Here is a 25,328-nt window from a genome sequence, read left to right as displayed (position 1 = left end):
TCAAAGATAAAATCCTCCACATTTAATGTCCTCCTGTATCGGAGAGGAATGCAGAATCTCGTTGATCTGCGCTCACAGTCTTTCATGCGAGTCTCTCCTCATATTCATGCAGAATGATGCATTTAAAAGGTAATGGCCAAACGGATCTTTCTGAAGCTCCACACTGTTATTACAGATGAACTATAACACGGATAACATTAAATAAATATTTTTTATCAGGTTAAACTTTGATTAGTCACTCAAACCTTTATCTAAACCTCTCACCGTCGGTCGTGCATATCCGCCATGTTTTGTAGTTTAACACTCTTTACTCATGTTTGTAGTTCATCCTCCAAAGCGCAGTGGGTTGTGGGTAATATTAGCCTTTTATAGTGAGCACGCATCCACACTTCCCAAATCCACCGGGAAAAGTAGATAATCCGGGGACTTCTGACACACTCTCTTCAACATGCTGTGCTTTGCACTGCAAAAATGCTTTTCTTACTTAATATTTTTGTCTTGTTTCCAGTCCAAATATCTAAAAAAATCAAGAAGCATTTACTAAAGTAGTAAAATAACATTAGATATTAAGTCTTGTTTTCTGGGTAAATAAATCTAAATTAAGTGAGTTGTTGCTTAAAACAAGCAAAATGATCTGCCAATGAGGAAAGAAAAATAATCTTGTTTCTGTTTGAATTAACGTTATTTTTCTGACCCCATTGCAGATCTTTTTTTTTTTTTTAAAGCAACAACTCACTTAATTTAGATTAATTCCCCCGGAAAACAAGACATAATATCTAATGTTATTTTTACTCATCTAGTAAATGCATCTTGATTTAAGAATATTTTAGATATTTGGACCGGAAACAAGACAACAATACTTAGTAAGAAAAGCATTTTTGCAGTGTGGGACACTTCTTAATCTCACAGACTGTGTAGGATGGCTAGTGTGGAAGCTGAAGGGTGTGTGTGTGTGTGCAGGTTCTTCAGAGAGCGGCGCGCTGGAAACGCTGCCCCCCATCGGGGTGTTCTGGGACATCGAGAACTGTGCGGTTCCCAGCGGACGCTCGGCTGCGACGGTGGTGCAGAGACTGCGAGACCGCTTCTTTCAGGGACACCGCGAGGCCGAGTTCATCTGCGTGTGTGACATCAACAAAGAGAACAAAGCCGTCATCCAGGAGCTCAACAACTGCCAGGTGCGCGCGAGCATCTCGGCTCGTCCAGAGCATGATTTATGATTCATGTGCATTTATTGATGGCTTGATCTCGTCCTGCTCAGGTGACCGTGGCCCACATTAACGCCACAGCCAAAAATGCAGCCGATGACAAACTGCGTCAGAGTCTCAGGAGATTCGCGGACACACACGCTGCTCCCGCAACGGTCATCGTGGTGTCATGTACGTGTCCACAAACACACAACTCAAAAATATCTATCATGACAAATCAGATCGGTCTCTTTAGATAGAAGTGCTTGATATAATACAACACTGTTAGGGAATTTACAGTTAAAGACCCAAGGACCAGATATGATTAAGACCAGGAGTTAGACGTGCAGTCAATTTAAGACGAGAGTCAGAATTATAATAAATCTAAGAATTTTTACTGAAGATAGTTTGGAGTTTCATCAGCAGAAGTTCAGCTTCAAGACTCACAAGGAGTTCGTAGGCTGCTCTCTTACAGTCTCACACACACACACACACACACACACACACACACACACACACACACACAGCTTCTTCAAGGTTTGATTTGGTCGGGCTCTGACTATAAACAGGAGAGTCCTCTCAAAACATCCAGATAACACGTTCTTTCTCTCAAGGAGAGCTACACTTTAGTCTAACTGGAAAGTAAGGCTTTAATTAAGAAATGGTCCCTTAAACTATTGGCTTCAATGACCCTTGTGACACACAGTCGTCACGGTGAGCTAGAAGAACAGATATGTTTTAACACGTTGAAGACCTTCTGGTAATCACACTGGTTCTATAACGAAGTAAAATCTCATAAGCTTAGAAGTCATTCAACTCATTTGATATTTAGAAGGAAAAATATTGATTAATAGTTAATACCTTGATTATAACCACTCATTAGATATACATTAAAGCAGCAGTGAATTCAACATATGCTATTATTCCTAAACAGCAGAAGAACCAATGATATGAGTCGTCTGTGGTGATATCGTAATTGTTTTAACGATGTATGATCTGACAAAAAAAAACACGCAACGCATACATGGCTTGATATAGTTTATTCAAATGCAGTTTTTGCCCATGTCTTGAATTTTGAGGGAAAAAATTCCCCTGTATTTTGAGTTTTTGTATATTATATTTATATTAGATGATATAGTCAAGCATTATCACACAAGCAAGATTGCTATTTTTCCCCAATATCAGCACGATTGCAAATTTACATTTTACATTTAGTCATTTAGCAGACGCTTTTATCCAAAGCGACTTACAAATTAGGACTAAATTAAGCGAGTCATCATGAAGAGGCAAAAACAACGCAAGAAGTGCTCAAAATACGAAGTTCAGGCATTATTCAGAGTAGCATAAGCCCGATAAGCGAGGATTTAAAGGGAAAGGGAAGGGTTTTTTTTATTTTTTTATGAGGTTAGTGCTCACGGAAGAGATGGGTTTTCAGCTGTCTTTTGAATGTTGTCAGGGATTCTGCATTCCGGATGAGGGTGGGGAGCGTTCCTCCAGCAGGGAACTGTGAATGAGAATGTTCTGGAAAGTGATTTTGTGGCTTTCTGTGATGGAACCACGAGACGTCGCTCGTTGACCGATCGTAGACTTCTGGTAGGGATGTAGGCTCGTAGGAGCGAGTGAAAGTAGGAGGAGCTGAGCCTGTGATAGATCTGTAAGCAAGCGTCAATGCCTTGAACTTGATGCGAGCAGCGAGAGGTAGCCAGTGCAGAGAGATGAACAGAGGAGTGACGTGGGCCCTCTTGGGCTCGTTGAAGACAAGACGAGCTGCAGCATTCTGGATCATCTGTAGAGGTTTAGTTGCACATGATGGAAGTCCAGCCAGAAGAGCATTGCAGTAGTCAAGCCTAGAGATGACCAGGGCCTGGATGAGGAGTTGTGTTGAGTGCTCAGTTAGGAAAGGCCTGATCTTCCTGATGTTGTGCAGTGCAAACCTGCATGATCGAGCTGTCTTTGAATATCAAATATGATGTTGATATTTTATACAACAGTTCAACAAACAAGAAGTTGAGTAACAATTTACACATAATATCGCCTGTTTTTGTTCTATTTCGCTAACAAAAATGGTTCCAAAACCAATCCACTGCAGAACTGTTGTGGAGGATCAACACACAGATGTTTCGTTACTGAATGAATAGCCATGTGTCACTAGCTATGTTTCCGTCCACCTATTTTGATGTGAGTTTTGGGATGGAAACGCCAAGATGTGAGTAAATTCTAAAAATGTGCTTAAACTCATGCACTCTAAGGCAGATTATTTTTTTTATCCTATAATAACACGTGTGCATGAACTACGAATCACATTTACTGAATAAATCCCAAAAAAACTCAGCGTCGGCTGTGATTGGATAACTGGAGTAACCAGCGGACCAATGGCGTCGCAGCATCTCTAATGTTGGTTTGGTGTTTCTGAAACGCCGGAGTCGAAGTGTGTGATCAGGATGATTGGGTGTAATTCCCTCCAGAAGCGTCTCACACACACACGAGTGTGTTCCCGAACACCAGCATCCGAACGCTAGAGAACATGACAGCGTTTACTGTGTTTCGTCTGACGCTCTGACACACTCGTTTATGATGGAGGGAAAAAGAGAAAGATTGCAAAAACTTAGTTTTATTACTGATAATTTGCACCAACTTCCAGGAATTGACAATTTTGTACTTTCCATTTCCATTACATATTCCATTTTTGCGCACAAGTTAAATTTGCAACAATTCAATGACAAATACATTTAACAGTCACTCGTCGCCACCTACTGGTGCAATGATGTCATTAATACAAATATTTATTTCAAGTGTCAAGTTACTTTTTGAAAGGTGATTTGCTTTAGACACTGAACTATAAACTTTCATCCAAGTAATTCTGTGAAGGTAATCTGAATTATTGTAACAAATAATATATACATGACAACTGCTCTCTCTGGCTCAGATCTGAATGTTCACTGTGATCGTGTTTAATGGACATCACCAAATCATTGTCATTTAGGAATAAGATCGCGTGGGTGTTTGAATCGAGACTGATCTTTAAGCGATTAATCGTGCATTACACGTAACAATCACATCACACATCAATTCTGTCGTCCTTCCCGCAGCGGATGTGAACTTCGCCAGTGAGCTGAGCGACCTGAGGCATCGACACGGCTTCCAGGTGATCCTGGTGCACAAGAGCCAGGCCTCGTCCGCGCTCCTGCAACACGCACACCTGCGCGTCGCCTTCGAGGAGTTCGTCTCGGACCTCCCGCCCGGGATGGTCGTCAAATCACAGGTCAGCCTCACTCCCTCTATATTCCTGACCAGTGTTGGGGGAACTCATTACAAGTAACTTGAGTTACGTAATCAGATTACTTTTCCAAGTAACTAGTAAAGGAACGCATTACTTTTTCAATTTACAACAAAATATCGAAGTTACTTTTTCAAATAAGTAGCGCTAGTTACTGTTTCACATTTATTGACTGACAGCTCTCTATGTTGAGAGAAATAAAGTGAGGTGTTGTGTGTGTGTGTGTGTGTGTGTGTGTGTACATGATGGTTATTTTAGTTCTAGACTAAATGTGAACATGCATTTACTCATCTCACTGCCACCAAAACATTCAGTATTCCTCAAACTGAATAAAAACAGTAAAATGCAATCTCAGAATTTTATGCAAAACTTTTATAATTAACTATTAAATTACACAAATATACTTTATGCATTTAATCTCACTTTATTAACCAATGTCTTTGCTGCTGGCCCTCAATGATCTAATTAAACCATACTAATAAGCAAAAATTACTTTAGATTAGATTTAGAAATAAGAGTGTTGAACTTCCTTCTCCTGTTTCCTATTGTTCTTTAATCCAGAATAACAGCAGCTGAAAGGTTTGAGCGGCGCCCTCTACTGTACAGGAGTAAACATGCATTTCCTTCAGTCTGAGGCTTATTCACTTCACTTTTGGTATGAAAGGGCCTTAACATTTGCCAGAAATATATATATTTTTTGTTATTAAAAAACAACCAAACAAGCAAGCCCAGCCCAGGTGAGAAAAAGTAATGCAAAAGTAATGTAACACATTACTTTTCATAAAAAGTAACCAAGTAATGCAATTAGTTAGTTTTTTTTTTTATGCAATATTGTAATGCATTACTTTTAAAAGTAACTTCCCCAACACTGTTCCTGACTGCATGTGGTTCTGCATTTTGAGCTCTGATTTGCCAGAGAACAGCTGGTGTTTCTGTTTGAAGACAGATGCTGCTGTTGTAATCATGTGATCATAAACCTGTGTGACTCCATGCTCTGAGACTCCTAATGAGATCCCGTTATTTAAAGCTCCCAGCGGCAACTCCATCCTCATCTCAGATCTCCCAGAGTGCTGTTTGTGTCTCTGCTCCTCAGCCCAGTTTCAACCTTCTGTTTGTGCACCACCTTCCCACACACCGCGACGCCAAAGCTGTGGCGAACCGGCTCCAGCGCCTCTCCAATAACTGTGGAGGGAAGGTGTTGGGAGTGTCCGGCGGCTGCGCCGTGCTCCGGTTCGCTAGTGCTAGCGCAGCTGAACGCGCGCACAAGCGCATGGAGAACGAAGACGTCCTGGGCCAGCGCATCGTGGTGTCGTTCTCTCCCGACGGCCCGGAGGAGGAAGAGGAGCGCCGACTCTTCCTCCCCGTGGAGAAGCAACGCTCGCCCCGTCGCCGGGCGTCTCGGTCGAGAAGCCACGCCCCTGAGCGCCCCTATAGCCCCAGGAAAGCAGGCCACGCCTCCTCGTGCAGCCCTGTGACGAAGCCCCGCCCCCAGGTCAGCTGTGTTCCCGCCTCTGCCCCGCCTCCTCCCCATCATCCTCCAATCGCACGCTGCCTCTCATTCTCATTGTGCTTGTGCCTCCGCTTGACCTGCTTGCTCCTCCCCATCATCATACATACACACGCACTCACACACTCACAATCTCACTCCCTCTCTCCCTCACACACTCCCTCTCTCCCTCACACACTCCCTCTCTCCCTCTCCCTCACACACTCCCTCTCCCTCACACACTCCCTCACACACAGACACTCCCTCTCACTCGTTCACACAGACAGTCACACACACTCACTTCTTCACACACAGAGACACTCACTCACACAAATACTCTCTCGCACACACACTCACAGACACCCTTTTTCTCTCACACGTGCTCATGCACACTCTCACTCGTTCACACACACTCGCTCACTCACACTCTCTCTCGCGCGCACACACTCGCTCACTCACACGCGCACTCTTACACTGACACTCACGCACTCCCACACACACTCACTTGTTCACAAACACAGACACTCTCTCACTCACACAAATACTTTCTCACACACACACTCAGACACACACCTCTCACACAACCTCTCACACACATGCGCTCAACTACTCTCGCGCGCACACACTCGCTCACACGCGCATTCACACACTCACAGCTACGCTCCCGAGGAAAGTAGGCCACGCCTCCTCGTGCAGCCCTGTGATGAAGCCCCGCCCCCAGGTCAGCAGTGTTCCCGCCTCCTCCCATCATCCTCCAATCGCACGCTTCCTCTCATTCTCATTGTGCCTGTGCTGCGCTTGACCTGCTTGTGCTGCTCGTGTGCCGCTGCTCTGTGACGCCGGGATGCTTTACGTGAGACTCATCTTCCTCTGTCCTCGTCTGTCCTCCCCGTCACATTCCTGTCTTCCACCTCATTGGGAATCGGCTGTGTGTTCGTATGTTGTGAAGTTAGTGCTGTGTGTGTTTGCTGCAGATTGTGTGCGGAGCGACCCGACCGGTGAGCGCCTCGCCTCAGAGTCACACTCTCCTGCCGGCAGCCGGAAAACCTGCAGAGCTGCAGCGCAGCCGGAGGTATCACTCACACACACTCACACACACACACTCACTCACACACACTCTCTCATGCGCACTCACACGCGCACACACACACACACACACTCTCACTCTCGCTCTCACACACACACTCACACACGCACACTCACACACTCTCTCATGCGCACTCACACGCGCACTCACACACACACTCTCACTCTCGCACTCACACACACTCTCGCGCACTCACACACACTTGCACTCACAGACACACACTTGCACACACACACTCTCGCACACAGACACACACACACACACACACTCACATATGAAATCTATTCTTAAGTCTGAGAAGTTTCTGTCCATCTATTGAAAGTCTATTCTCCCAAAACTGATGCTTCAAAATGTTATTAATGAGATAAATCCATATGAATTGAGCTTTTTAGTCCAAGACTTCTGAGAGACACGGCTGCTTTATTGAGGAACAGATTCAATTGATTCTGTATTGAGGTATAAACATTGATCACTGAATATGAACAAGTTTTGTGTGTGTGTGTGTGTGTGTGTGTGTGTGTGTGTGTGAAGGCGAGACTCTCCCGGCCAGCCGTTTCAGGTCAGCACTCCTTCAGCATTCAGCAAACTAAGTTTACAGCGGAGCTTCAGTCCCATGATGCTCTCTCAGAGTTCGTGGTCGTCACGGTAAGCGAATTGCATGATCATCAAAGGCTTCTTAAAACACTCTTGCGTTCTCGTCACGTGTGTGTGTTGGTCTCCGGCCTCTTCAGGAGTGTGTCCCCCTGCCTGTCGAACCGCTCGTCTCCGCTGAGCGCACCGTCCCCCGACGGCCAATCAGAGCCCTTCTCTGACGGAGCCGACGTTCAGGTCACGAACCTCGACTACAGAATGTCACGCAAGGACCTCCAGCAAATCCTGCGAGACGCTTTTGCTAAACACGGCAGAGTGAGTCGCACCTCGCAGACGTTTAAAACCAGAGCGTGTCGAAAGCGTACTTCATTATTGTGTGTGTGTTTTTGTGATTTATGAGGACATTTCTTGAGTCCTCATATTTCAAATGGCTTTAAAAACATGCTAAATGCAGTTTTATTAAAAATGCATAAAGTTTTCTGTGATGGGTAGGTTTAGGGGTCGGGTTAGTGTGTGTGTGTGTGTGTGTGTGATGGGTAGGTTTAGGGGTCGGGTTAGTGTGTGTGTGTGTGATGGGTAGGTTTAGGGGTCGGGTTAGTGTGTGTGTGTGTGATGGGTAGGTTTAGGGGTCGGGTTAGTGTGTGTGTGTGTGATGGGTAGGTTTAGGGGTCGGGTTAGTGTGTGTGTGATGGGTAGGTTTAGGGGTAGTGTGTGTGTGTGTGTGTGTGTGATGGGTAGGGTTAGGGGTGGGATTTGTGTAGGGGAATAGAATATACAGTTTGTACAGTATAAAAACCAATACAGCTATGGAATGTCCTCACAAGTAAAGCATACCTGTGTGTGTGTGTGTGTAGGTGAAGAGCGTTGATCTGAGTCCTCACACTGACTATCAGCTGAAGGCGCGGGTTCACATGAGTTCCCTCCAGCAGGCCATCGGTGCCGTCAGTCTTCTGCATCGCTATAAGATCGGCAGCAAGAGGATTCACGTGTCGCTCGTCACTGGAGCCAGCAGCAAATCTCTCGCCTGCCTCAGGTACACATGTGACGTGTCAAACTTCCATATCACGAGAATAGCTGAAGCTTTTATCATGGTATATGGTGTTATCACTGCACTGAATTCAAAGTGTTGTCCTCCTAACAGGGTTAAATGTTGATCTGTGTTTAGTGTGTAATGTTGCCGTTTGAGCATGAAAAATCTCCAGTTCTTCTCTATATCAGTGTCAGTGTTTCTGAACTCCTGAAACGCCTCCATTGTAGTCTTGAGTTTCTTCCTGGAACGAACACGTCACAATATTCCTCATTATAATAATTCATACGCAGAATAAAGGGGCGGGGCCTGGTTGAGTTACTTAGTAGTGTGTTAAACTGGTGGTTATGGTAAGGGGCGGGACATTTCCCAAACACACTCGATGCGCTCGACCAATCACAACACACTGCTCCAACCGACCAATCAGAGCACAGTGTGCTTTTCAGAAGGAGGGGCTTCATAGAGACAGGAAGTAAACAGAGCGTTACTGACAGACTGGGAAGAGAGGAGCCGCAACAATGGAGAATATGAGGAAAATAATCAACATTCAAGCAGGAAATCCTGTTCTAGTAGAGCCTGAAAACACATCAAGACTTTGTAAAAGGGCGTAATAGGTCCATTTTAATACATGTTTTCCTAAAACAAAAAGAATATAAAGCAAACACATGTTTCAAACAGATTAAAGTGCAAAAGAAAACAATAAAGAGTCAAAACATTTTCAGTCAATATCTAGGGCATGTTTTAGTCCAGAATATGTAAAAATATTTAAATGTTAACAAATATTTGGTGCTGTGATGAAGCGGATACACAAATCTGATTAGTGTGAAACGTAATGTTCAGAAACAGGAAGTGCCTGCTTTGTTTACTGGGGTAACAGATTCATTTCTGCTGTTATACTATCGCCATCTGCTGTCAGAGAGTGAGTGTGCATTTTCATTCAGTCTCTTTGAAGCAGTGTTGGAAATCTTATCTGGTTAATGGAGAAGTATTTTAAAAATGCATTCTAAAATAAAATTAACTTTTCTTTCTTTTTTTAAAGTGCACACGATAACAATTTCATGCATGTCCATATCGTGATTCGCCGTATATCTGCTCTAGCCTCAGTGATGGTGTTTGTTTCTCAGCTCTGAGATCATCAGTATCCTCCAGGACGCTCCAGCACACTGCCTGCCTCTCTACAAGTTCACCGAGACCTACGAGAGGAAGTGAGTGACGCATTCAGCTCACATTTATATAGCGCTTTTCACAATGCACATCGTTTCAATATATCAGTCGATAACAGTCTGTAAGTGTGTGCAGTTACGTCTTAGAAAGTTTCAGCTAATCGTTAAGATTTCTGAAATGTACATATATAAATTAACAGTTAGCTAAAAATTTATTAATTTAAACAATGTAATAATTCAAGTCAGAAACAATGAGCTCATTGAAGTGATGAAAACTTGTTTAACAAATGATTATGACATATAAAAACATTCAGCATCGCCCGTGTGTGTGTGTGTGTGTGGCTGGTGTCTTGACGGCGTGTATCGCCCGTGTGTGTGAGTGTGTGTGTGGCTGGTGTCTTGACGGCGTGTATCGCCCGTGTGTGTGTGTGTGTGGCTGGTGTCTTGACTGTGTGTGTGTGTGTGTGTGTGTGGCTGGTGTCTTGACTGTGTGTGTGTGGCTGGTGTGTTGACGGCGTGTAGCGCCCGTGTGTGTGTGTGTGGCTGGTGTCTTGACGGCATGTCTGTCCTGCAGGTTTGGGCATAAGCTGGTGGTGAGCGACCTGTACCGCTTGCCGGAGCTGGTGTGTGTGCGCGAGCAGGGCGGCGGGCGGCTCGTGTGTCTGCTGTCCAGCACTCAGGCCCGGCAGAGTCCGCTAGGATCCGCTCACTCTCACGACAGCTCCAACACGGCCAGCCCGGTTCTGTTCGAGGAGCTGGAGTACCACGAGCCCGTGTGCAAACGCCACTGCGCTCAGCAGGACTTCAGGTGAGTCGGGGCACACACACCTGTGCAGGACTCCTGCAGCGGCAGAAAGAGGATGATATTGATAGGGTCCCACTTTATATTAAGTGGCTTTAAGCACTATGTACTTGCATTTGAAATTAATAATTTGATACATGCATGTTTTTACATTGTACTTATATTTTGAAAATACCTGCATGTAATTACAGCTGTAATTAATTGATGTCATTACACTGTTGACCCGTCCCTAACCTCACCCATCCCTAACACATCACCCGTCCCTAACCTCACCCGTCCCTAACACATCACCCGTCCCTAACCTCACCCGTCCCTAACACCTCACCCGTCCCTAACACATCACCCGTCCCTAACACCTCACCCGTCCCTAACACATCACCCGTCCCTAACACCTCACCCGTCCCTAACACATCGCCCGTCCCTAACACCTCACCCGTCCCTAACACCTCACCCGTCCCTAACACATCACCCGTCCCTAACACCTCACCCGTCCCTAACACATCACCCGTCCCTAACACCTCACCCGTCCCTAACACATCACCCGTCCCTAACACCTCACCCGTCCCTAACACATCACCCGTCCCTAACACCTCACCCGTCCCTAACACCTCACCCGTCCCTAACACCTCACCCGTCCCTAACACATCACCCGTCCCTAACACCTCACCCGTCCCTAACACCTCACCCGTCCCTAACACCTCACCCGTCCCTAACACCTCACCCGTCCCTAACACCTCACCCGTCCCTAACACCTCACCCGTCCCTAACACATCACCCGTCCCTAACACATCACCCGTCCCTAACACATCACCCGTCCCTAACACCTCACCCGTCCCTAACACCTCACCCGTCCCTAACACCTCACCCGTCCCTAACACATCACCCGTCCCTAACACCTCACCCGTCCCTAACACATCACCCGTCCCTAACACCTCACCCGTCCCTAACACCTCACCCGTCCCTAACACATCACCCGTCCCTAACACCTCACCCGTCCCTAACACATCACCCGTCCCTAACACCTCACCCGTCCCTAACACCTCACCCGTCCCTAACACCTCACCCGTCCCTAACACCTCACCCGTCCCTAACACATCACCCGTCCCTAACACCTCACCCGTCCCTAACACATCACCCGTCCCTAACCTCACCCGTCCCTAACACCTCACCCGTCCCTAACACCTCACCCGTCCCTAACACCTCACCCGTCCCTAACACCTCACCCGTCCCTAACACCTCACCCGTCCCTAACCTCACCCGTCCCTAACACCTCACCCGTCCCTAACACATCACCCGTCCCTAACACCTCACCCGTCCCTAACACCTCACCCGTCCCTAACACATCACCCGTCCTTAACACATCACCCGTCCCTAACACCTCACCCGTCCATAACCTCACCCGTCCATAACCTCACCCGTCCCTAACACCTCACCCGTCCCTAACACCTCACCCGTCCCTAACACATCACCCGTCCCTAACACATCACCCGTCCTTAACACCTCACCCGTCCCTAACACCTCACCCGTCCCTAACACCTCACCCGTCCCTAACACCTCACCCGTCCCTAACACCTCACCCGTCCCTAACACCTCACCCGTCCCTAACCCATCACCCGTCCCTAACCCATCACCCGTCCCTAACCCATCACCCGTCCCTAACACCTCACCCGTCCCTAACACCTCACCCGTCCCTAACCTCACCCGTCCCTAACCCATCACCCGTCCCTAACCCATCACCCGTCCCTAACCTCACCCGTCCCTAACCTCACCCGTCCTTAACACCTCACCCGTCCTTAACACCTCACCCGTCCCACACCTCACCCGTCCCACACCTCACCCGTCCTTAACACCTCACCCGTCCTTAACCTCACCCGTCCCTAACACATCACCCGTCCCTAACCTCACCCGTCCCTAACGTCACCCGTCCTTAACCTCACCCGTCCTTAACCTCACCCGTCCCTAACCCCTCACCCGTCCCTAACCCCTCACCCGTCCCTAACCCCTCACCCGTCCTTAACCCCTCACCCGTCCCTAACCCCTCACCCGTCCCTAACCCCTCACCCGTCCCTAACCCCTCACCCGTCCTTAACCTCACCCGTCCCTAACACCTCACCCGTCCCTAACACCTCACCCGTCCCTAACACCTCACCCGTCCCTAACCCCTCACCCGTCCTTAACCCCTCACCCGTCCCTAACCCCTCACCCGTCCCTAACCTCACCCGTCCCTAACCTCACCCGTCCTTAACCTCACCCGTCCTTAACCTCACCCGTCCCTAACCCCTCACCCGTCCCTAACCCCTCACCCGTCCCTAACCCCTCACCCGTCCCTAACCCCTCACCCGTCCTTAACCTCACCCGTCCCTAACCCTTCACCCGCCCCTAACCTCACCCGCCCCTAACCTCACCCGTCCCTAACCTCACCCGTCCCTAACACCTCACCCGTCCCTAACACCTCACCCGTCCCTAACCTCACCCGTCCCTAACCTCACCCGTCCCTAACCTCACCCGTCCCTAACCTCACCCGTCCCTAACCCCTCACCCGTCCCTAACCCCTCACCCGTCCCTAACCTCACCCGTCCCTAACCCCTCACCCGTCCCTAACACCTCACCCGTCCCTAACCCCTCACCCGTCCCTAACCCCTCACCCGTCCCTAACCTCACCCGTCCTTAACCCCTCACCCGTCCTTAACCTCACCCGTCCCTAACCCTTCACCCGTCCCTAACCCTTCACCCGTCCCTAACCTCACCCGTCCCTAACCTCACCCGTCCCTAACCTCACCCGTCCCTAACACCTCACCCGTCCCTAACCTCACCCGTCCCTAACACCTCACCCGTCCTTAACACATCACCCGTCCCTAACACATCACCCGTCCCTAACCTCACCCGTCCCTAACACCTCACCCGTCCCTAACACCTCACCCGTCCCTAACCCCTCACCCGTCCCTAACACCTCACCCGTCCCTAACCCCTCACCCGTCCCTAACCCCTCACCCGTCCCTAACACCTCACCCGTCCCTAACCCCTCACCCGTCCCTAACACCTCACCCGTCCCTAACCCCTCACCCGTCCTTAACCCCTCACCCGTCCTTAACCCCTCACCCGTCCTTAACCTCACCCGTCCCTAACCCTTCACCCGTCCCTAACCTCACCCGTCCCTAACACCTCACCCGTCCCTAACACCTCACCCGTCCCTAACACCTCACCCGTCCCTAACCTCACCCGTCCCTAACCTCACCCGTCCCTAACCCCACCCGTCCTTAACCCCTCACCCATCCCTAACCTCACCCGTCCCTAACCCCTCACCCGTCCCTAACCCCTCACCCGTCCCTAACCCCTCACCCGTCCCTAACCTCACCCGTCCTTAACCCCTCACCCGTCCCTAACCCCTCACCCGTCCCTAACCCCTCACCCGTATCACACTTCAATAGCAGCCAAAGTGTTTTACAATCCATGAACACAATAAGCACATTGTACTTATTTTTCGATGCAAGTACATAGTACTTAAAGCCACTTAATATAAAGTGGGACCATTGATAGTTTTAAGTCTAAATTACTATATACTGTATATTTCATGTTTTTCTTCATTTTCAGTTTTTTTATGCCTTAGCTCAGGGGTGGGCAAACTTTTTGGCTCAAGGGCCACACTGGGTTTTAAAAATTTGACAGAGGGCCGGCCCAGTAGCAGATTATGAAGCACGATCTCATGAAAGTGCGTATCTACACAACAAATTTTATTTCTCGTGCCATTTATATGCCAAAAATGTTTTGTTTTTTTGCGTGCATATGCTACACACTGTAAACCCCTTGGTTAGGATTAAGGGTGTGGCGTGCCTATTACACGCCATAAAGTGCGTATCATATGCACGCGAAAACATATTATGCACTACAAATACAATTCGTGGTATTCGCACTTTCATGAGATCGGGCTGAGCAAACAGACAACGTTGTGGCAATGTCTGTGCGAAATTCAACAACTGAGAGACGACATTCTGACAATACATTTTTTTATGCTAGATATCCCCCATTTAGCATGTTATGTCTTGATGTTAATTTTTAAAGATGTTAGATAATTATAGCCTATACTTTTTAAATATTGTTTATCCTTATTATTATTTAATGGGCCTAACAGTAAATTAGAAACAAAACACCTGCAAGTGTACACTTAGAAGAGTAAAAATTACAGGTTACGTTAATTCAACTTTATTAAAACTGCATGGCAATTTGCACTTCCAAAAGTCATACATTTGTGGAAATAAACGAATATACAAATTTATTTTAAGAATAATAAAATAAAACATAAAAGGCAAAGGCAGATCAGAACATTTAATGAAAAAAAAAACGGGTTCTGTACATGGCAGACAGGGGAGCGTAGTCGAAAGCCGGGCGATGAAGGTCGGTAAACGGAATCAGTCAGGATACATCCACAAATCCAGAGGAGCAAAGAAATAAACAGCAGACAAATCAAAGGAAAAACTAAGGTGTGCAAGCGGTTACCAAACATTTTTTTTCTCATTGAGTTTCCAAAAAAGGAAAAAACATTAACGTGCAACAAGTCTATGCGCTTAAGTCGCTGTCTGTTTGGTTTCCATGGTGACGCGCCATTGCTTGTTACGTGACGCACCGCAGCCACAACAGCGCTGAATGAATGATGATCTGCTTTTATGTCATTTTTCCTTTTTTACATTTGTTAGCTATGGCATGCAATATCTGATATTCCGATTGTCAAATATATGCAAAGCTCTATATATATATATATATATATATATATATATATATATATATATATATATATATATATATATATATATATATATATATATATATATATATATATATATATATATATATAACGCAAAGTATTGCAAGAAAAAAAGGCAAAATGAATGCGATCTTAAGACAATTTTTTTAAATACTCGGCGGGCCGGATTAAACAGCTTAACGGGCCGCATGTGGCCCGCGGGCCGTAGTTTGCCCACCCCTGCCTTAGCTAATCCTCATAAACGTTATTCTCATTCCTGTATATTAAAGGGTCTATTTTTTTTAAATCTAATGTTTCTTTTTTTGCCTATAAAGCACTTTGAATTGCACTGATTTTGTTTAAAGTGCAATATGAATAAAATTTGTTTGCTTGCTAATAACAGTCTAATCATCAGGGTTCATACAAGGTGCTTAATGTACTTGAAGTAGTTGAATTTGACATGTAAGTCCTGGAAAACCCTTTAAATCAGCCATATTTATGAAAAGGTACTTTAAAAGTGCTTGAATTATTGAAGGACAATATATATGAAATTAATATTTAATTTTATTGATAAAACATCTGCAGCCCGTCTGATATAGAGGCATTTCTCATGGCTATGGGTGTGATATTGCTCATAAATATCAGAGTATATGATACAGCTTTCATTCTTCAGGTCAATCATATATTCATGGGAATAAATCAGTTTGAATAAGGAGAGCGATATCTCTGTCATAGTATCCTTTCAGTGGTTAAAGAGTCCACAGTCACTGCATCCGCTGCACTTTATCTGTACCATTTTGTTTCATTGGTTTATTTTTATTTATCTATTTACTTTTTTAGAATTTGAAGGTAAAAAAGAAGATATTGTTTGATTGTATTCCTTGAAAACCAAAAAGTAGTGCTGAAAGTCCTGGAATTTCATGTTACAGTATCTGTACAGGTTTAGCAGTGACAAACTCGACTGTTTCTCCTCTGGTTTCAGTGAATCTGACTTTGATCCGGATTCGTACATGATCCCGTTTGTTCTGGTGTCTCTGAAAGTTCTGGCTGCTCACGTCCACGGTTTACTGCAGAGTCACGAGGGAACGGTACCTCTGCTCAGGTGACACACACTCCTGCTGTTATCTCATTGGTCTGGTGTGTGTCTGTTGCATGTGTGACTGTTTCCTGTCTGCACAGTTTCCCAGAATGCTACGCTGCAGAGTTCAGTGCTTTGAGCGTTGCGGAGGAGGGGGGGCTGGAGGGAAGCGTCCCGCTGGAGCATCTCATCACCTGCATCCCGGGAGTCACCATAGTAACGGCCCAGAACGGCTTCAAAATCATCAAGTGGATTCACAACAAACCCCCACCGCCCAATGCAGGTGTGTGTGTGTGAGAGTGTGTGGGTGTGAGGGGGTGTGTGTGAGAGTGTGTGAAGCGCCTGCATAAAAGCCAGTACAACATTCAAACACGAGGTGTAAGTGATGTTGAGTTTAAGTTTATTTTATGATCCATCTGCAGGGTTGTATTTGTTTTTTTGTTTTTTTAAAGCCTTGTGAAAATCACAGATCACCTTCAAATTTTCATAGAACATTTTCATGACAGAATTTCCATTTAAAATCGTCATGAAACAGAAGTTGTGTTAGTCTGAGTGAAACGCTTCTGGAACAAGAACAGATGTGGGCGGGGCTTGATTGTGTCAGTGAGGAATTGATTGGATGGTTGTGGTTTGCTATTGGCTGATCTCATGTGAGTGACAGGTTGCCCCGCCCTCATCATCAGAGAAGAGAAGAGAAGCTGCAAGAGGAAGATATTCTGATTCAAGATTATGAAAACAATAATGATGTGCACCAATAAATAATTTATAATAAACACTGAAACTTTTAGTTTTTTTTAATGGAATATTGCAATTTAGATTTCATGGTTACTTTAAGAATCACACAATTCATGGTGATAATCCTACTGGTTAATCCTAATTAATTGCACAGTGCTCATCTCTTGTTGTACCATTAGTCACATGCTCATCTGAAGCTAATGAAGTGCATAAGTGGAAAAGCCTGTGTGTGTGTGTGGTCAGATCCGTGGCTGCAGCGCAGTAAGAGTCCGGTTGGGAATCCACAGCTGATCCAGTTCAGCCGAGAGATGGTGGATCTCATGAAGAACCAGCCGTCCTGTTTGATGCCCGTCACCAAGTTCATTCCAGCGTATCACCACCATTTCGCCAAGCAGTGCCGTGTGTCGGACTACGGATACTCCAAACTGCTGGAGCTGCTGGAGGCCGTTCCTCACGTGCTGCAGGTCTGTGGACACACACTCACGTTTACAGTAAATTAAATTCACAATTTGACATTCCCCAATGCTTCCCTAGCAGGTGTAAAGTCAGAAACTGAAGTTGCGCTAACCTTTTCTTCCTTATTGTGCCGTATATCCGAGTGAAACGCTTCTGGAACAAGAACAAATGTGGGCGGGGCTTGATTGTGTCTGTGGGGAATTGATCGGATGGTTGTGGTTTGCTATTGGCTGATCTCATGTGAGTGACAGGTTGCCTCGTCATCAGAGAAGAGAAAGGGGAAGATATTCTGATTCAAGATTGCGGGGAACATAAATTTAAATACAATGTGCATGGATAAATCATTTATAATAAATTCCATTAAAGGTGCTGTATGTATCTTTCACTCTACTAAAGCATAAAAATAGCATCATATGTTTGCAGATATTTAGGAAACATTTGAAGTCCACACACTCGTTTCTCTGAAAAACACTTCTTATTTTATTTTACTGAAATGTGCGTTCCGTGTTGGAATGTCTGTTTTTGTTTTACTGTGACTCCGCCCACTGCCAGTTCAACCAATAGCCTTTCACCAGCAATAGTATTTTTGGGATGCCAGTTGGCAGGAAACACAGCGTATTGCAGCCAGCAACCTAAAAAGCCTTGGCATCATCTAAAATCTCTATGAACGAGAGCATATTAAAACGTGATCTCAGATATTTTGAATTTGGACTGCAGTACCTATTTCGACCACTAGCTGCCAATCTTACAGACTGCACCTAAAAAAAAAAAGAGTTGTGCATATTGATTTCATGCTGACTTTAATTCTTTTGTGTGTGTAGATCCTGGGTTTAGGCCCCAAGCGTTTGCTGACGTTGACTCATCGCGCGCAGATCAAGCGCTTCACTCAAGACCTGCTGAAGCTGCTGAAGTTTCAGGCCAGTAAACAGGTGGTGATCGGGGACTTCGCTCAGGCGTATCACTGGTGAGAATCTCAGGACGGCCATCTCTCTCTCTCTCTCTCTCTCTCTCTCTCTCGTCTCTTCTCTCTCTCTCTCGTCTCTCTCTCTCTCTCTCTCTCTCTCTCTCTCTCTCTCTCTCTCTCTCTCTCCTTCTCTCTCTCTCTCTCTCTCTCTCCTCTCTCTCTCTCTCTCTCTCTCTCTCTCTCTCTCTCTCTCTCTCTCTCTCTGCTGCTTAAAGGGATAGTTCACCAAAAAATGAAAATTAGCCCATGATTTACTCACCCTCAAGTCATCCTAGGTGTATATGACATTCTTCTTCCAGACGAATAGAATCGGAGTTATATTAAAAAATGTCCTGGCTCTTCCAAGCTTTATAATGGCAGTGAATGGCCGTTTCTGTTTTGAAGTCCATAAAAGTGCATCTATCATCATAAAAGTGCATCTGTAAAATTCTAGCTTACGGCCAAACGCAGTCTCTACTTGCGCCTAAAACGTAACTTGTGATGTCAGAAGTAGTGTAGTGCGTCATGGCGTGGCGTAAATATCAGCAGTATGTCGCATTACTCACATCAGTTGCGCTTTAGACTCAAGTGGAATCCGTTTGGCCAGAAGCTAGTTATTTTACTTTATACAGTTTTAAATATTGATATTTTTCTTACACAAACGCATCGCTTCGCTTCAAAAGGCCTTTATTAACCCACCAGAGCCTGTGGAGTTTATGATGGATAGATGCACTTTTATTTAGATGCACTGCCATTATAAAGCTTGGAAGAGCCAGGACATTTAAGTATAACGTCTGAAAGAAGAAAGTCATAAGGATGGGACGGCTTGAGGGTGAGTAAATCATGGGGTAATTTTCATTTTTGGGTGAACTATCCCTTTAAGCATTAGGTGTAACCTCTTCCTCCTGATCTGTGTGTGTGTGTGTGTCAGGTGTTTCTCCAGGAACTGGCAGGTGGTGGACTATGGGATGTGTGATCTGATGGACCTGTTGGCTGAGATTCCGGACACGACCATCACAGTGACTCAGCAGGACTGTGACACACTCATCTCTGTTCCCAAAAGAGGTGAAACACTTCTGCACATGCATGAATCCCTGACTCAACTAGATGCAAGATTGTTTTTCCAGTGTTCCAAAGTTGTGAATTTAACTTAAGCACAAAATTGGAATATCGCGTAAAACCTGTGTGAATAAAGCAGCGTTTCCATCCCATGTGTTCAAGAGAACAAAATCATCACTTCCTGGGAAATTGGTGCAAATTATTATCAGTAATAAATCTAAGTTTCTGCAATCAGGCTCTTTTTCCCTCCGTCATGAATGAGTGTGTCTCAGAGCGTCAGACGAAACACAATAAACGGATTAGCTGAGGTGACGTGACGCTAACAGACAGAAGACAAACGGCTAGTCGTGACATCAGCGGCAATCCACCTGTCACTCAAGTGGCCACGCCCTTAATTATGCAGAACTTTAAGGCTTAATATAATTTAAACGGATGAGTTATAAAAATATTCACCCCCCTCACAGTCGTCATGAAGGGCAAAGTTAGCTATATAGACCAAAACCACTTTTTGCGCCAGACTGTAAACATGTGTTTTCTGCTGTAAAGTTGGGCATTTTAACATGGGGGTTTATGGGATTGAGTCTCTTCTGCAGCCAGCCTCTAGTGGCCAGTGGAGGAACTGCAGTTTAAGACACTTCAGTGTTGGTTGCCGCTTGGTTAAAATAAATACTGATTACGAGCTTAATCGCATCAATTTGTTCAACGTATTGTTTGCATAAGGGAAACTTTAAAGGGTTAGTTCACCCAAAAATGACAATTCTGTCAGTAATTACTCTCCCTCATGTTGTTCAACCCCGTAAGACTTTCGTTCATCTTCAGAACACAAATTAAGATATTTTTGATTAAATCTGAGAGCTGTCTCACTCCTCCATAGGCTTCTAAGGGATTGAAACTTGCTGGCCCAGAAAAGTTATTAAAGAGATTGTTAATACAGTCCAAGTGACTACAGTGGCTCAATCTTAAGTTTATAAAGCGACGAGAATACTTTTTGTGCGCAAAAACAAACAAAAATAACAACTTTATTCCACTATTCATTTCCTTCTCTCTGGACCTCGAGTCTTTTTACGTAGTGTTTAAGCGTAGCGCGTCTGTGTTGCATGTCACCACGTAGGCTCACTATTGGTCGACGCTGGTCATGTGTGTGATGCGTGGTGACGTGCAACACAGACGCGATCAGCTCTCAGATTTAATCAAATATCTTAATTTGTGTTCCGAAGATGAACGAATGTCTTACGGGGTTGAAACAACATGAGGGTGAGTAATTACTGACAGAATTTTAATTTTTGGGTGAACTAACCCTTTAATCACAATGTCACCTAAATCTCATTATAATGGCATTATGAGGGTTCGTGTAACAGTAGTGTCGTCTGGTCCCTCAGAGCGCACCCCAGAGGAGGTGGAACGCACACGGCAGTTTGGGAAGGAGGTTGTGGACCTGCTGAGACACCAGCCTCACTTCCGGATGCCCTTCAGCAAGTTCATCCCCACGTATCACCACCACTTCGGACGCCAGTGCAAACTCTCCTACTACGGCTTCACCAAACTCATGGAGCTGTTCGAGGCCATCCCGGACATTCTTCTGGTCTGTACAACCGCAGATGTGAAGGTGCTCGATGTAGGGCTGCACGATTAATCGCAGTTTACGTGTAATCACATTTAAACCATTTTGACTTACCGTGATTATGAAATCACAAAGGTATGCGCAGCTTGTCAGTGATGTACGGCTCAGTAAACGCTGCTCACTCTGAAAGCACTGCGAGTTTGAGTCACTTATAACGTGCATTTGAAAAAGCAAACATGACATGAAGCATTTATGAACCGCTTGTCCAACAAAAGACATTTAATAACAAGCTTTTACTCCAAACTCACTTCATAACGACAGCTGAGCTCCTCCTTCTGTGAGATGATGAGCTTCTTACACAGAATAAGGCAGTCGTGTGTTTATTAGTCATGTTTAATCAAAGCGTTTCAATCTTCTGTTTATTCAGAGACAGCGATAGGGATTTCCTGGAATGAGTGTATTGTCGTCTTATCACACTCCTGCAGGGCACATTTGGCATGCGTGTGAGACGCCCTCTGGTGTTCAGAGGGATATGTGGTGTGTGTGTGTGTGAGAGAGACGCCCTCTGGTATTCAGATGGATATGTGACGCGTGTGTGTGAGATGCCCTCTGGTGTTCAGAGGGATATGTGACGTGTGTGTGAGATGCCCTCTGGTGTTCAGATGGATATGTGGGGTGTGTGTGTGTGTGTGTGTGAGATGCCCTCTGGTGTTCAGAGGGATATGTGGTGTGTGTGTGTGTGTGTGAGATGCCCTCTGGTGTTCAGAGGGATATGTGGTGTGTGTGTGTGTGTGTGAGAGAGACGCCCTCTGGTGTTCAGAGGGATATGTGACGTGTGTGTGTGTGTGTGTGAGATGCCCTCTGGTGTTCAGAGGGATATGTGGAGTGTGTGTGTGTGAGATGCCCTCTGGTGGTTAGAGGGATATGTGGAGTGTGTGTGTGAGAGAGGCGCCCTCTGGTGGAGCAGCATTTACTACCGATCAGCCGCTGCACTGACAAACTGCGCATAAAATAATCGCAGACTTTGCCAAATCGCGTCCAGGTTCACTGCGATTAATCGTGCAGCTCTAGTGCTAGAGCAGTCGGCGGGAGTCTTTGACATGCGCTCGCTCTCTCTCTCTCTCTCTCTCTCTCTCTCTCTCTCTCTCTCTCTCTCTCTCTCTCTCTCTCTCTCTCTCTCTCTCTCTCTCTCTCTCTCTCTCTCTCTCAGGTGTTGGAGTGTGGAGAGGAGCGTCTGCTAGCGCTGACGGAGGTGGAGCGTGTGAAAGCATTAGCGGCTCAGCTGGTGAAGCTGCTTCGAGCTCAGAAAGAGTCGACCCTTCCTGTTAATCAGCTGCTGTGTGAATACAGCAAGACGTTCGGCTACAGTCTCCGCCTGCAGGACTACGACTCCGGCACGCTGCCCGTCCTGCTCAACAAACTCTGCCATGTCGTGAAGGTAGACGGGCAAGGTCTCTAAACTCACGGCGAAGTTCTGGGTATCGTGTGAAAAAAAAAAAAAAAAAAAAAAAAAAAATGAAAAAAAATAATAATTTAGTCTTATTGCAAAACATTTAAATGTAGCTGAATATCATGAACATCATCAACAGACTAAAGAACACTCGGGCAAGGAACATTTGCCTGTGGTTTAAAAATACCATAGGAAAGCAATTATCCTAACTAATATACATTTCAAGCATTATTAAAGACAAGTAAACACTCAGTTATTAAAAAAAGAACAAATAAAAAATTAGCAAACATAACAAATAGACACAACTAAGATTTTCAGGTACAGAAACTGTATCAAATGTAACTTTATAAATAAAATATACATTACAAATATAGTTATTCAGTCAAGAACGAGTGAATATTTTCTTTATCTTGTTGTTTGATTAGTGTAATTATAGAGCCAGCAGGGGTGTTAGGCTGCTGTCTCTTTAAGAGCCGCACAGATCCAGTATACTGACACACACTCCTGCAGCACTGAAGACATCGCTCGAGTCTCGTGCTTCAATGGGTTAAAATCATATTGAAATGCTCACAAAGGAATCAATGAGAGGAATCGAAATTAATTTTATAACAAGTATCCGTTTCCTGACCTCATATCAAGTATTCAGCAGTTGTTTCTGAGAATTACAGCGATCCATTTTCTTCTGTTCTGTAGCTTTCAGCAGTCTGTAAAAATACACCTCAGATTTCTTGTCAAATCGGTGTGTACAGTCAAAGCTCGTCCCGTTTGAGATGTTTGGTGTGTGTTTCACGGCTGAAAACAGATGCTGCCGCTCGGTGTGTGTGACCCTGTTGACGCATAACCTCTATTGGCCTAAAGGTGGTGGAACCTCAGAGCCACACCCACCTATTACATCATCACCACACAGACCAATGACAGTTTGAAAGGCGTCTACCAGCCAGAAATATCTCTTCCAGAAAGTTCGAACTCCAGAAACTAACTTCAGTATCACCAGACGAGCTCTCTGAAACCAGACGCAATCTTGGAAGATTGTAGACGGCGCAGCTTTCAGTTTTTGAAAATGATCTCTTTCCGTCTTTCTCTCTCCAGGTGGTCGATGCTCCCGAAGGGAAGGAGGTGCAGCTCATTAACAGGAAGTCCCTGCGTGCCTTGACGTCTCAGCTGCTGGCGCTGATGATGTCACTTCCTGAGGATCGTGATCATCTCGGAGTGGAGGAGCTGAGGCAGCAGTACGAGTTCGCCTACTCCACGCCGCTCAACCCCTGCGAGTACGGCTTCATCTCTCTCACCGAGCTCCTGAAGAGTCTGCCGTACCTGCTGCAGGTACGAGCGCCACACGAGCTTTAGCTACGAGCCTAGCCTAGCCAGTGTGTGTACTATACTTTTTATGTGCAGCAGAAGAGTAGGCAAGCTTTGAGACGTACAACATCTTTAAAGTCGCCCTGTGGTGAAAATCCAGCTTTTAATGTTGTTTATGTGTCTATGTGGTGTTTTTAATCTGCTTTAAGACAAACCATGTGTAAATTCATAAGTCGACTCCATTGCTGAGTATTTTCTCCTTAAAACTGCAGTGAACCAAAGACAGTCTCAAAAACACGCTTTGAAATCGCTGGTGTTTCTGACGTCACAAACTACCTTGTAACCAATCAGATCAACGTGTGATCGTCAACCAGTGGATCTCTGAGTGAGTGAGTGAGTGGAGGCGGGGCTCATTTGCATATTCATAGAACCACGCATACTAAATGAGGCAAGGGTGCCGAGTTACATTCAAGATATTTTAAGGCATGAAGAATATTTTTTTCAAGATAAAAACATTTAAATACGTAATTTCGGTGATCAAAGATGAGTTTTAAGGAATAAAATTAACTACAGGGGAACTTTAATATAGATATGTGCGTTCGGTCACCGTTTAAACTGCCTTGTTAACTGTGATAAGATGATTGACAACCTTCACATTTAATTTCCATCGGTGTTGGATGGAGAGAAATGCACGTTGATCTGGCAATCGTAGGTCTTTCATGGATTGGGTTTCCGGGAGAATCTGCACGGATCTGCACTTCGGATTCTAACCAGAAACCATCTGGGATACTCGTTTCAACGCACCACGATTTGGGACACACTAATGCTAATTTCAAATGCTATTTAGGACCGATAGTGTGAATAGTGATAGTATATCCCACTACTGGATTCCTTGTAATGTTTATGAGTGACATTCACGGACAAATCCTTTTTCTTGCCGCTACAAACAAAATTTTGGAAGGAAAAGTCTAAATATAAATGGAATCAGTACATAAAATGCATAATATTAAAGATGAATGGAAAACAGCGAGTGTTCTTTGCCATCGCGGCTATTAAACTGCAGCAAACGGGCCAGCGCCGGTCTATGGGTTCATGAAGCATCCAGTCTCGGAGTCAGCAGAACGAGCACCAGCGTACGCACACAGAGACATGTCAGACATTACAGGACAGTTCCTGACTGCAGCTAAAATGAGCTCCTCATTCTTCCTCGGTCGGACTCGGCACTGAAGAGTGACGGATCACGTGACTCCACTGACTTCACTCCTATTGGTTGTGCTCCTGAAAGTCGCTTTTCATTTGCATAAAGTTAAACATCTCAGCGTTGTCGTGTCGCTGTAAATCGCCCGCTCTCCATTGAAATGAATGGTGTCGTGACGCTTGTCGTGTGAAGTC

The 25,328-nt window shown here is 45.5% G+C and overlaps 1 protein-coding gene across 5 annotated transcripts in view; it reads left to right on the top strand.

The window, feature by feature from the left end:
• Positions 1-25,328, top strand: part of marf1 (meiosis regulator and mRNA stability factor 1) — a 37,018-nt gene that overhangs the window by 7,144 nt on the left and 4,546 nt on the right. For 3 of the 5 annotated variants that reach the window (XM_084129968.1, XM_084129966.1, XM_084129965.1), the window contains exons 5-22: positions 961-1,175; positions 1,259-1,376; positions 4,274-4,446; positions 5,555-5,953; positions 6,922-7,019; positions 7,566-7,679; positions 7,766-7,940; positions 8,480-8,658; positions 9,777-9,857; positions 10,390-10,623; positions 16,338-16,457; positions 16,535-16,716; positions 17,412-17,632; positions 18,446-18,588; positions 19,499-19,632; positions 21,006-21,208; positions 22,398-22,625; positions 23,727-23,960. In XM_084129968.1, coding sequence (XP_083986094.1) covers positions 961-1,175; positions 1,259-1,376; positions 4,274-4,446; positions 5,555-5,953; positions 6,922-7,019; positions 7,566-7,679; positions 7,766-7,940; positions 8,480-8,658; positions 9,777-9,857; positions 10,390-10,623; positions 16,338-16,457; positions 16,535-16,716; positions 17,412-17,632; positions 18,446-18,588; positions 19,499-19,632; positions 21,006-21,208; positions 22,398-22,625; positions 23,727-23,960 — 3,251 coding nt within the window. Of the gene's footprint in view, positions 1-960; positions 1,176-1,258; positions 1,377-4,273; positions 4,447-5,488; positions 5,954-6,921; positions 7,020-7,565; positions 7,680-7,765; positions 7,941-8,479; positions 8,659-9,776; positions 9,858-10,389; positions 10,624-16,337; positions 16,458-16,534; positions 16,717-17,411; positions 17,633-18,445; positions 18,589-19,498; positions 19,633-21,005; positions 21,209-22,397; positions 22,626-23,726; positions 23,961-25,328 lie in introns of all 5 variants that reach the window. The other 2 variants (XM_084129964.1, XM_084129967.1) reach the window with 1 other exon arrangement.

Source organism: Abramis brama, assembly GCF_963993115.1.
Source record: "Abramis brama genome assembly, chromosome: 11".
NCBI classification, from domain to species: domain Eukaryota; kingdom Metazoa; phylum Chordata; class Actinopteri; order Cypriniformes; family Leuciscidae; genus Abramis; species Abramis brama.
Note: the sequence above shows the minus strand (reverse complement) of the source record. Positions and strands in the feature narration are given on the sequence as shown.